General features: G+C 41.0%; 1 protein-coding gene across 15 annotated transcripts in view; it reads left to right on the top strand.

Annotated features, from left to right (window-relative positions):
- CDH18 (cadherin 18) overlaps positions 1 to 14,021 on the top strand; it is a 625,567-nt gene that overhangs the window by 560,434 nt on the left and 51,112 nt on the right. For all 15 annotated transcript variants that reach the window (XM_084508750.1, XM_084508740.1, XM_084508744.1 and 12 more), the window contains one exon: positions 805 to 1,058. In XM_084508750.1, coding sequence (XP_084364876.1) covers positions 805 to 1,058 — 254 coding nt within the window. The remainder of the gene's footprint in view (positions 1 to 804; positions 1,059 to 14,021) is intronic.

The raw sequence follows: 14,021 nt of genomic DNA, 5'->3' as shown, positions 1-14,021 counted from the left end.
ATACTTCTGGTGGATGGCACAGCTGGGATTTTGCTTGCTATTGGGTTTTATTTGGACATTCAGAGAAGAATGTCATCCATAGAAGGCATATCCTGAGCTACAGACTTTCTTCCCATTTGTGACTGTATAACCCACATGCAGTGAGGCAGTACATAGTAAGACAGGCTGAAGAGTTGTCTCCCTTGTTGTGGCTGGTAAAAAGTTTAGAAGAAAATGGTCTAGACTATAGGCATACATCATGCATATGACTCTTTTTAGAAAAACACCCATTTAGGCTATCCTTACATGTTTAAATTTCTGTCTTGTTTGATAAATGAGTGTATTCATGCAGGGAGTTGCCTTTTTCAGTTGGGGATTTAAGAGAATAGATGCTCAAAAAATTTTATCATCCTTGTCACTGTCTATTAAATGTGTTAATTCAAGGTATTAATTTAATTTGGGACATGCTAGTCTACAACTTTTTAAATATTTAGCGATGACCAATAAAATTTGAAGGATGATAAAATTTAGAGATTACATTATCACAGGAGAAGAATCTGTCTTTCAGTTTCACCCCTGAGTTCTTCCAAAAGTGGCACCTTGCCTACAGTTCTTTTGGAGAAAAAAAAAAAAGAAAAAAAAATCATCTTACTCTTTCTACTTAAAATGTATGCCAGTGACTACCAGAATATCACAGTAACCTGAAGAAATGTAGTTTGCTACCAAATTAAAATGAAAAGATATAGTTAGCTACCAGGCTAAACTGAAACATGGAATGGTAATGACAAATGATAAATAATGATAAATCTTTTTTTCTGCCAACAGCCACTCAACTATGAAAAAAAGAAATCCTATACACTTAATATAGAAGGAGCAAATACTCACCTTGATTTCCGCTTTTCACACTTGGGACCATTCAAAGACGTAACAATGCTGAAGATCATAGTTGGAGATGTAGATGAACCTCCACTCTTCACTATGCCTTCGTATGTCATGGACGTTTATGAAAATGCGAAGATCGGGACTGCAGTTGGCACAGTAACTGCACAAGATCCTGACACTGCCAGCAGTTTAGTGAGGTATAGTAAGTGCAAGTTATACTGGATTTAATTGAATTCCACCAGCTGAATGTTCACTGAGATCTAGGATGTATGAAATGTGTTTTTGGCCACTTGCTGAGGTGATCGGCTCCTGGTCAGGCGCGTTCTGCAGCGGAGCGGGGGATTGGGCCAGGCAAGGCTAAATTTTCCAGCATCAAACCTACTTGAGGGAGCCGCCAGGACCCGGCAGCCCTCGTGAGGGAGGCTGACGAGGCGTAGGCGGAGCCAACAGCACCCCCTGCCCAGCCGTTCAAAAGCTGCCCCTAGGGAGCGCGGTGACCAGGGCGGGCAAACAGGGCGTGGCGCATCAGAAGGGAATGGCGCGGCAGTTCGCGCAGGCAGGGCGAGCAGGCAGGGCAGAGCGCTCTCCCCCACCCATACGAACACCTCCTTAACGACAGCCTCCCGTTAGCTAGGCTGCAATGGTCTCCACCAGGCACGGTGCGCTCTCCAGGAAGACGGTACACACCCAGACTAACTGCCTGTTCAAAAATGCAGCAGTTCAGGTCACTGGATGCGGGGAGTGCCTGAGCCTATTACTGCCATCGGTGGGAGGCAGGGACACCGTGTGTGTGAGGTGTGAGCAGGTGGATGACCTGGTCCGCATGGTGGCGGAGCTCAAGGGGGAGGTGGAGAAGTTGAGGGATATCAGGGAGTACGAGCGGGAGATAGACTGGTGGAGTAAGTCCCTGCAGGACCTCAAGGAGAGGTACCGGGGTGAGACACCCCAAATGGGGGTGGACCCCCTGCCCTGCTGCCATCAGGCAGAGGGAGGGGACCTGGGAGTTGAGGAGGAGTGGAGACAGGTCCCTGCTCGACATCGCAGGTGATGCCCTCCCCTTCCAGCCTCATTTTCCCAGGTGCCCTAACACAACAGGTTTGAGGCCCTGGAGCTTGAGAGACCAGTAGCTGAGGAAGAGGTAGCAAGTGTTCCCAGGAGGATGCCTAGGGTGAGGAAGTCGACTCCACGCCTCAGGACTGCCTTCATGAAGACAGAAAGAAGGGTGATCGTTGTGGGCGACTCCCTTCTCAGGGGAACAGAGTGCCCTATTTTTCGGCCTGACCCTACCCGTAGGGAAGTCTTCTGCCTCCCTGGGGCCAGGGTCAGGGACGTTGCCAGGAAGCTTCCAAACCTGGTTTGCCCCTCTGACTATTATCCTCTTTTGATAGTCCAGGCGGGCAGTGATGACATTGAAGAGAGAAGCCTCAAAGCTATCAAACGGGACTTTAGGGGGCTGGGGCGATTAGTGGAGGGAGCGGGAGTACAGGTGGTGCTTTCATCTATCCCTACGGTGGCAGGGAGGGGTACTGACAGGACACGAAAAGCCCACCTGATAAACACGTGGCTCCGGGGCTGGTGCCAGCCAGAAATCTTGTTTTTTTTGACCATGGGGCACTTTACTCGGCACCCAGCCTGATGGCCACAGACGGGTCCCTGTCTCTAAGGGGAAAACGGATCCTGGGCCAGGAGCTGGCGGGGCTCATTGAGAGGGCTTTAAAATAGGTAAGATGGGGGATGGGGCTGAAACAAGGCTTGTTGGGGCTGTGCCAGGGGGAACAATGGCAAGGCCAGGGGATAAGGCAATGGCCCAGCTGAAGTGCATCTACACCAATGTACACAGCATGGGTAACAAACAGGAGGAGCTGAAAGCCATCGTGCAGCAGGCAGGCTACGACTTGGTTGCCATCACGGAGACATGGTAGGACCAGTCTCATGACTGGAGTGCTGCAATGCCTGGCTATAAGCTCTTCAGAAGGGACAGGCAGCACAGAAGGGGTGGTGGTGTGGCTCTCTATATTAGAGAATCTTTTGATGTTGTGGAACTCGAGACTGGGAATGACAAGGTTGAGTCCCTTTGGGTTAGGATCGGCGGGAAGGCCAACAAGGCTAGCGTCCTGGTCTTGGTCTGTTATAGACCGCCGAACCAGGATGAGGAGACGGATGAGGAGTTCTACAGGCAGCTGACAGAAGTTGCGAAATCATCGGTGCTTGTTCTCATGGGGGACTTCAACATCCCTGACATATCCTAGAAGCACAACACAGCCCAGAGAAAGCAGTCTAGGAGGTTTCTGGAGAGCGTGGAAGATAGCTTCCTGACAGGCAGGTCCTGCTTGACGAACCTGATCTCCTTCTATGACAAGGTGATGTGCTGGGTGGATGAGGGAAAGGCTGTGGATGTGGTCTACCTTGACTTCAGTAAGGCTTTTGACACCATCTCCCACAGCATTCTCCTCAAGAAACTGGCTGCTCATGGCTTGGACTGGCGCACGCTTCGTTGGGTTAGAAACTGGCTGGATAGCCGGGCCCAAAGAGTCGTGGTGAATGGAGTCAAGTCCAGTTGGAGGCCAGTCACTAGTGGCGTTCCCCAGGGCTTGGTGCTGGGGCCAGTCCTCTTTAATATCTTCATCGATGATCTGGACGAGGGCATTGAGTGCACCCTCAGTAAGTTTGCAGATGACACCAAGCTATGCGCGTGTCCATCTGCTTGAGGGTAGGAAAGCTCTGCAGGAGGATCTGGATAGGCTGCACCGATGGGCTGAGGTCAACTGCATGAAGTTCAACAAGGCCAAGTGCCGGGTCCTGCACCTGGGGCACAATAACCCCAAGCAGAGCTACAGGCTGGGAGAGGAATGGTTGGAGAGCTGCCAGGCAAAGAAGGATGTGATGGTGGATAGTCGGCTGAATATGAGCCAGCAGTGTGCTCAGGTGGCCAAGGGGGCCAACAGCATCCTGGCTTGTATCAGGAACAGTGTGACCAGCAGGGCTAGGGAGGTGATCGTCCCCCTGTACTCAGCTCTGGTGAGGCCGCACCTCGAGTACTGTGTTCAGTTTTGGGCCCCTCGCTACAAGAAGGGCATCGAGGTGCTTGAGCGAGTCCAGAGAAGGGCGAGGAAGCTGGTGAGGGGTCTGGAGAACAAGTCCTACGAGGAGCGGCTGAGGGAGCTGGGCTTGCTCAGCCTGGAGAAGAGGACGCTCAGGGTGACCTTGTTGCTCTCTACAGGTATCTTAAAGGAGGCTGTAGCGATGTGGGGGTTGGCCTGTTCTCCCACGTGCCTGGTGACAGGACGAGGGGGAATGGGCTTAAGTTGCGCCAGGGGAGTTTTAGGTTGGATGTTAGGAAGAACTTCTTTACCGAAAGGGTTGTTAGACATTGGAACAGGCTGCCCAGGGAAGTGTTGGAGTCACCATCCCTGGAGGTCTTTAAAAGACGTTTAGATGTAGAGCTTAGGGATATGGTTTAATGGGGACTGCTAGTGTTAGTTCAGAGGTTGGACTCGATGATCTTGAGGTCTCTTCCAAGCTAGAAATTCTGTGATTCTGTGATTCTGTGAAATGATGTCTTTTAGTACATTCAAGAGAAAAAGAGGTTGGAATAGTGCTGTAATCAGCGTGTCGGGATTAGATTTAATAATATAATCTCAACCTTTCATTGTTTTGCACTGAAATTGTCATTTAGCCATCATTCTCAGCAAAGGTCTGTGTGTATTTCATCCTTTAGCAGCACCTCTCCAAACAACCCACTGAACGAGGACGGTATATGTTATCACATCTTGTGAAATGATGCACTTCAGTGGCCTGCTGCTAGTCAGCATTGTACTACTAGTTGTAAATCAGTTCTGAATCATAATGCTGTTTTCCCCCTGTCCTTCATGCACTATCCTGCTGGCCCTTTGCACACTTCCATCTCTTCAGATATGTCAGGTGCTTGTGCAAGAAAGGAACTGTTTTAGGTACTCCTTTCCTCACAGTGATGCAATATAATTATTGAAAAATTTTAATTGTGTAGGAAGTCATTTTCTAATATGTTTCATTTTTAGTAGGGTAATTAATGAAAAGAATAATGCACCACACTGATGTTGCTAAGGGTATGTCATGCTAACTCCAATTGCAAGGTCTAGGGCAAATAGAAGTGCTGAGAAGCAAGCTTTTAAAGCATCAGGTGCATCATTTGGAAACAAAACAAAACTGTAACATATTAGGAAGGAAGGATTTTGATATCCTTTTAATGAAATTTATTATTAAGAAAATAATCTCATTAAGGGGGAAAAAAAGAATGAAGAATTCTGTGTCGCTGCTTGGCTGAAATAGTTCATATAACAGCAGAACTGGCTTGGAAATAGGTCATGGTATGAACTAGAGAACTGAAATTAAACTGGTAATACCCCCCACAGCAAGCTTGAAAATGTATGCCAAAAATATGCATATGGATGTTAATCTAACTTCTTCTAAATTTAAGAGCATTTGGATTTAACCTTGACTGCCTTGGAACTAAGATGGGAATTCATTAGCAGTTTAGAAGAAGGTTTTCAGTTACATGTTTTCAGCTGTAATAGGATCCAGTGACATTTTTTACTGGCTTTATTTGCAGGATAAGTAATTTTCTAAACTGACATTCAGTGTGAGAATTTTGTAGAACAATACACAAATATTAGTTTTGAAGGTGATACTGGATTTGAAATGTTTCAGGACAAAAATCTTTATGAATACATGTATGATGCTGTTCCTTTTTGTGACAAAATGGTATAGCCTTTGTGGAAATCATATGAGGGTATATTTTGAAAACAGTATTTCAGAAGCTAATTGGGCATTTTTAGTCTCCCAACTGAGCTGAAATCTGCTGGGTATGTGTGATAGTCTTGGTAGGGTGAAACAGCTTTTGCAGAACAATGAAAGCATCAGTTTTTTATGGTTCTCTTGTGCTAATAGCCTAAGATTCAAAATGCTTAGTGTCAGACAATCAATATATACAATTTCTTAGTGGCAAGTTCTTGGCTTTGAAAAATTGATACTTTATTATTTATGTCCAAATTGTAACACAAATTAGAAAATGTCACTAAAAATAGCTGCCAAGTTCCTGTAGTTTTAATAATGCAATTCTGAAACAACAGCTAACACTGTCAGACAGATTAGCAGTTGTGGTAATTTGGAAGTAGAAAGAACAAGTGCAGATTTGACTAGTTCCCCCATAATTCAGCACATCTTTGGCCCTTATGAATTTTGTCAGTACAATGTAAGACAATAATGGTGACAGAAAAGCTGCAGCAGTTTGTACAATGCCTGGGAAGGACAGAAATAGATTTTCTGGGTGTAACAGGCAATAATTTGGATGTAGGGGGACTGGAAAGAAAAATATTTCCAAACATTTTGCTTTTCTTCTTGGCCCTTTTTTTTTTTTTCTTTTTTCCAAACAATGACCAATGCTTGGGGCCATTATACTGTATATACATATATACATTATATAGTATATACATCATATACTATATTATATGGATAATATACATTATCCATATTAGTCAAATAAATGAGGTGAAAAATTGCCCTTACCTTTGTCTGTCCTATTTTTTCCTCATTAGCATTTATTTTTGTACCTTTCCTTCCATCTCTCTCTGTTCCATTGGGGAAAAAAAAAAAGCTAGCAAAATATACTGAATCCTGGGTTTCTGAAAGGAATCAGCCTTCAGTTACATGTCAGGGGGGTTCTGCAAGGCCGTAGCAGCTCATGACATATCCATGACATATTACTGTATGTCACCAACCCTGGACCAAGCTGTCTGGCTGGTCTGAGTTGGTGCTCAGCTGGAGGCAGGGTGAAGGAGCAGCTCGGAGGAGGTGTTTTCTATCAGAAGAGTGCCTGCAGTGTACTTATGTCTTTCTGTGCTGGTTTGCAAGAGTCTCCTTCACTTTTAAGCCAAAGCCCTGATGAATTTGAAAGGTCATGTCTTTCCTTTATTTCTGCTTAATTCCAAACTCATTATGAAAAAACAAAGTGATTATAGAAATGAAAATAGGAAGATTTAATATGAGAAAGCACAAATCACATAATCTCCACAGAAGATGACTATAGATAGGACTTGTATAGCTGAAATGCATGGAGTGTTTTCTCAACTGAGTGGCTTGGATGCATTTTCAAATGCTGTGAATCTACAGGACAGCTAGGGAGCAACAATTTGCTTCACAGTTTTTCCTAATCCACTTCTGCATCCTTTCCACTTTATAAGGATGCTCATTGCTATGTGTGAGACCGATAAAGCATTAGACACACACAATTGCAACCATATCACTTCTTTATTGTCCAGCTGCTAGAAGAGATATGGTGCTGTGATTTATTCACTGTCCAACGAACTAACACTTTATTTTGGTGGACAGAATGATTCTTATAACTAGAATAATGTTGAGAGGAGTAGTTACAGTAATTAACAACGTTGAAGGGAAATCTTTTTAAAAACTAACTATTGAAGCTAAGCCCAAAAAATAAATAACAACCTGTCTCATTATCAGTTATGAAGAGACTGAAGACTTTTTTCTCCTTGTTTCCACACTGCGATTTCATCCCAGTAATTTTGGCTTGCTCCTGAACTGAGCAGTCTTCAGAGGGCACTGACTTGGTGCCAATACTTGTACTGTTGTTTAACTTTTTCAACCCCAGCAGAAGAGCCTCTGTAATAACAAATGTAGCTATTATTGGTTTCTTTTATTCAGACATAATTATCTGGTTGTCTGTTTAACAGACAACCAAGGATTTTTATTTTTATTTTTTGACAGACAACAAAAGGATTTTTCTTTTTAAGTGGATTTTTTTTTCTTCATAAATAGAAATGCATTTTTAGGGAAACTTTTTAAAATGCTATGTCTTGAAATATAAGATTATTATTCTATTGAAATATGAAAAGTAAACTTAATCATAGACAATATAAAAAAGGCAATATAAAACCTCCATAATGCATTAATTTTAAATATTTTTGAGTAGTTTGGAAAACAGTCATTTACTTATAAATTTGTCTTCTAAATCAGTTGAAAACATCATAAATTGTACTTCTTCCACAGGGAACACTCACTCATTGAAACATTTGTGAGAGTATAAACCCTTTTCATTGCATTTTGTCAAAGTACTATACTTCCATGCAGAAATATTTTGGATTTTGAAAAAAATCAGGGGTATATCTTACATAATATCTGACCAGCAAGTATGTGTTGAATGTTTCCAATCCATTTTAAAAGAATAGATAAAGACTAAACTCAATAATTATCATTTTATTTTATATATCATTAATTTTAAATCTCTCCATACTTAGATATGATCTTTTTTTCTTCCTTTAACCATACACAGAAGACTTTTGTGGACACTAGGCGTGGAAAGAGATTTTAATTGGCAGGATGCATATGTGTATTGGGAACAGCCCTAGGCTGCTAATATGGCCTCAGGGCTGCAGTTGTGCCTGTTGAAACCCTGCCATCTTCCTATAGGTGATATTTAGGTGGTGAAAGTCTAGCCACAACAAATGCTCACAATGTTCCTTGGAGCTTTCTGACTGCATCTGCTCTATTTTCAGTGGAAAGTTTTTCAGAAAAAATAACATTGCTGATATTTCCCAAGAGCCCTCCAAGTTAATGGGTCAAAAAAGACCAAAAGCATAGTTTGAAGACCCTGAAACTTCATATTAAATTCATATTAGTTTGATTAGTATCAGGCTGATACTGTCTCATGAGCAACTGAAAGTCCTTCTTAACATTGCATCCTGGTAAGTGTAGTTTGTGAGAAGTAAGTCATACTATTGTGGAAGCACTGTATTAATATATTGCTGTATTAATTATATCTTGCTGTATTAATATATTGAAATTCAAATCATTTTCATGTTAGACCCTAGCCACTCTGTAGCCTACCTTGCTATAATGAATTCTATTAGCTGGAACAGAAATTGATTAGCTATAGGAAAATGAAGTAGTCCTAGTGACTTCCTGAAAAATTAACTTATTTCTTGTATGCACTCTTGACACTGTTGCATAAAAAAGCAGTAAAACACAGAGGAAGAAAAACAAAACAAAACAAACAAACAAACAAACAAAAACATAAAAGTGTACATGGTTTTCTTTTACTGGAAACAAGTTTTTTTACTTCCAGGAAAAGCAGAACAAGCCAACCAACAATGAAACAACAAAAACAAAGTAGGAAACAAAAATAACCCATGTAAAGTCAGAAAAGCTCCCTCCCTCCCTCCCTCCTTCCCTCCTTCCCTCCATCAGACCAGTCATTTTGTGATAAGGTAGGGAAGAACAGAAGTACAGCCTCATCCCTGATTCTGGCTTCTCACTTTTCCTGTGACATTGCCTCATAATGGATGATGAATCATAGTGGCTACAATACATGTACTAAAGAGTATAAAATTTTGCTTTTCAGCTTCTTGATATCTAGAAGCTATAATGAATTCAAAGTTGCTTTACCCTAGTTTGATTTAATTTGACAGCCTTTTCTTCCCTTCTTTCAGATAGAATATTGAGAAATTAATGAATGACAGGTACATAGGATTATAACAATGTGATGTAGGAAATTGTTCTTCAAATCCTGCAGCAAGCAAAGGAATTTATTTTAATTTTCGCTGCACTGATAGTAGAAGACAGACATAAGTTCAATACTATTTGTCACCAGACATTTAGAAAGTCTGTTCATTTTCAGGAAATGTTATTTTGCAAGTAATCACCAATGTCAATGAAAGAACATACCAACAGAGTTTAATGTATTCCACTTATTATTTCTTAAAACTGTAAAGAAATAAAGCAGAGGATTTTGTTTATATACTAATTTTTGATGCAAAGTTTGTATTTACAGGAGGCAGAATAAAACCTAAAATTCTGATTCACCCATTCACACAAATTTTAATTATACAGATTCAGCCTATGAAGTGGAGGGAGGTGCTCTCTCAGCTGTGTGAGAGGGGGCTGGGGAGATTTAAAGTGAAAATTGCATTTTAAAATTTATTTTCCTCCTGTCATCTGAGATCAGTATTGGTTTCTATGCCAATCCCCCTCTACTGTCACTAGGAAGAGGCAATATGAATCATGTCCTGCTGGATAATACAAAAAGCACCTTCGCCTGGTTGCATTCACGTGTCTTACTTGTCATTTAGATGTTCTATAAATTAAATAAGGTCAGTTTCTTTTTATAAATCCTGTGCACAGGATGCTTTGTTAGTTGTACTTAGGGCAGCCTGCTGAGATCAGTGTCACTGTATAAAGAGACCATCCCTCCCTCGCATGCCTGAAGAAACATTTGCCTCGGATCCTGCCATCCCTGCACTTGTGGAGGCAAAGGCGGACATCTGTCCTCCTCTCTGCTCAGGCCCCCAAAGCGTCATGCTGCCATAACCCTGTGATCAACACCTACAAAGACACGCTAATATCTTCCCAGGGTATGTGAATGCCTCACAGCTAGCAGAGGGGAGATATACCCTCCTCCGTCTCACTTCCTTCTTCATTTGTTTGTTTTCTGTATTCCTTCAGTATTATTCTTCCACAAGGTCGTCTGTAATTCAAAATAGGAAAAGAATATCCTATTTTGAACAGCTGGAGTTAGAGCAGATATTTTCTCCAATTTCTTCTCTGATTCTGTCTGTCTTCACGGAGAGCAACCATTTTAAAACATTTCCATTCAGCATTGAGGTGGGAGATCTGTTGCCGACTTTTTCCCTGATTTCCCTCAAATTATTTTTGATTCTTGTCAAGCTATGTGTCCCAGACCTCCTACTTTCTCATTCAGTGGTGCTGTTGCCAAAAACAAATTCTCAAAACAAATTTGCCTAACAAAAAAGTCCATCTCTCTGTGAAGGAACTGGTAAGTTGTTCTGACAGCTTTTCTCACTAGGAAGCAACCAGTTCAGGATGGTGGTCAAAATCTCCCAGCAGTCAGAGCCACCTCCATCCCTTGCTTAAATCTGTGAGAAAAAAACTGAGAGAACATCCTTATACAGCGACTCTCAGAGCCTGATTTTTCATTCCAGGACATTTATGTTTCTATAACTTCCACTGGCTTCAGAATGCCTACAGTATTTCATAACATTCTTTTATGAAATAAAAGTATTAGTGTTAGTAGTTGGTCTTCATGTCTGAACAATCTCTGTGATGCAGTCTTTTGGTAGGGCCATTCACTTCCAATAAGTAGATATAAATCTATTGATCTTGTTTATATTCATTTTTGTCTTTAGCATGACCTAATAATAATAATAATAATAATAATAATAACAATAATAATAATAATAAGCCTGTAGAATACCATTATTTAGCTGGTAAACCTTTGGGAACAAAAAATAATTCTAATATAACATCAACTGCACTTTATTTCTTAGCAGCATTGGAATGTGAATGTTAATCTCTCTGAATAAAAATCAACTCTGATATAGCAGTTCTGCCATCAACACATGTACTAAAAATGCAGTTAGACAGTTGTAATCCTCTGAAGAGATTTGTAAAGTCAGGAAAAAAAAGAAAAACCTTTATCTTGCTTTGACTTCTGAATTATGCCTCTGCGGGTGTGGGATGTTCTTAGCCTACATTTGCTGGCAGAGTTAGCTAGGAAAGATGATCAGTGGTTTTAGCACATGTAGACATTGTCAGCTAGAAAAATATGGGCATAGAGAAATATCTCATTTTTTTCAAATGAACAGCATTCCCAGTTTCCAGTGTCCAAGGTGAGCAGTGTGCCAGCAGTGTTCAGGGGATGGGAATGAGAGCAGGAGCAGGAAGCCAACTTCTGTATGAAATGCAAACCAGAAGTGGCTTTGCCTGGAAGCAGCAGTTTGCAGCTTGCAACTCCCCCGCGCCGCCTGGGATCTGCTACCTCACTTTCCTGGGATGAGGAAGGAAGGCTCTGCCACATCTACTGAGCACAGATTTTGGTATGAGAGGTGAGCTGTGAGTCCCGTACAGGAGATGACAAGGTACAGCTGATGGATGTCAGCTGGCAGCCAGTGCCAGGGCTAACTCAGTCGGAGCAGCTTATTGAGTTCCTGCAAGCACGCTGAGAGGGACAGTATTCTCTTCAAAGTTAAGCTATGCCCATATATAATTGAAAAAAAAAAAAAAAAAAAAAAAAAGGGAAAAGGTGAAGAAGTGGTAAACAGAGGTAAACCTTCTCCGAGCTCTTTTCAAATATATTTCATTTTCACAACTGGAAAGCACAGTTGAAGCACAGTTCTCAGTAGCAGTATTCTGTGGAGCTCTGGAACATCTAATGTCTTCTTAATCTATTAGACACACTGCAGGGAGAAAATTGGTCACCTGCTGTTTTGGCAGACAACTACTGACTTGCACTTCATGATTGCTTTTCTCTCCTGGAGAAGTTTGTTTGAACTGCGGGGAAGTAGACTGTCCCTGGAAGGGAGACAGTGTGGTGCGAGACAGTCATGGCAACAGAATGTCTCCCCACCGCCTCATTTGGCTTCAAGGAGCATGAGCAGTGCTGCTGTCTGGAGGGAGACAGAAGACGAAAGGAAGGCATCAGAATCATGGAGCGTTTCTTATGGCTCTCCAGCTGGCCAAACACAGAGAGTTGCAGCTGATCAGTTCCCTCACTTTTCTTCCTGGTATACCCTTCTCACTCTGTAGTTGTTGCTTACATGTTCTTTTTTTTGATGTATTTCTGGGGAAAAAAATCTTCATCCTTTGAGTCTGACTATCTTTTTCTGAGGAAAGATACTTTGCTAAAATTTTTAACTAAATGGAACTTCTTATAATGGTATTTGATTTCTAATAGATGGCCTTTAGATGTGACTGATTGGTTTGGCAGAGTATTGTTTTTCCATGAACTTTTGTAGTAGGTTCTTTGTAATCAGCTTCTCTTAGAGAACTGGCTAATTATATATGTTACACACACACACACACACACATATATACATAACCAGTTCATATACATATATAAGTTGATACAGCAGCCCAAAAAAGTACCAAGAACTGTGAATTCAGATGGCTAAAATGTCGTTCTTGAATTTCTTTAGGATTAACAGTTTTGTAGACAGGGTGGAAATTTGTAAAGGAGTTCTTTTTTTTGCAGTTGTTGAATGTAATAATTAATATAGCATAATGGCAGGCTATGTTATAGACTAGTTTAATGACAAAATCAACAAAACAAAAAAGAAGTCAAAAGCTCAAAACACTGTTTACAATCTCAAATTCAAGGCTTACTTTTAAACATAACAAATGGAGAGAGAGAGATTGGAATTGTGACAAACTGACTATAGCACTTGTTTATCTTACTTGTATGTTAATCAGCACCATACTGATTTTAATAGTATTTCAAGACTGAATAATTCAGGGAGCGAGATTCTGAAAATGTTTATGAGTTTTAACTCAGAAGCCATTCTAAAAGGTTTAGAGATCATAATTGTTATTAAACTCCTTTAGCGTCTTTTAAACCCTTATCCATGTTCAAGCACTCTCTGTGTTATTAGCAACTGACTACATGTACGTCAATAATGCAAACTGTTTTATATGTTGAGAGTGCCTAAGGCCCGTCTTGCATATAAATTTCTCTTTGTTTCCTAATTGGTGCAAATACTTCTAGTTTTCAATAAAAATGGTGGTAATATCTGTCACCACTGAACCACTGCTTCTCTAAAAGCCAGGAAGAGTAAAGTCACAGGAGCTAGGGGAGTTGGTCAGAAGTAGGAACAAGGACATGCATGGAAGCCAGTAATGCTCTTCCATTGAGTGACTCCAACTAATAAAAAGGTGGTACATGTTGCATTTCCTTCCCAGTGCTAGCAGGAATGAGTTTTGATATTTAATTTCCTTCAGACTCTCTTTAAGTAGTGTGACTAATAGGTTTTCTATATTTGTAATCCTTTTTAATGTAATTTCTTTAAGATTGTTTTCTGTAGCTGGTTTGGAAGTAAACAGTTTATGGAGAGTTGTTTACCTAAGCATGTCTTGTTACTAAGTCTCATTATTTACATCTGCCATGCAACTCAGATGTGCTAAGTTAATAGTTAAAAGTATGCTATTTCATACAGCATTGTCACGAGTAAATGTCTGTAAATAAATATCTGCAGTGAATATTATAAATTCATATTTTAAATGAATGCATTCTAAATGGGTAAGAAGAAACTGTCAGTTGAATTAAGGTGAAAATTTACTTCTGAAATAACTATTTGAAATTTTAAATTTGCACTACA

The sequence above is a fragment of the Aythya ferina genome, assembly GCF_964211825.1.
Source record: "Aythya ferina genome assembly, chromosome: 2".
NCBI classification, from domain to species: Eukaryota; Metazoa; Chordata; class Aves; order Anseriformes; family Anatidae; genus Aythya; species Aythya ferina.
This window is presented reverse-complemented; position numbering and strand designations above follow the sequence as displayed.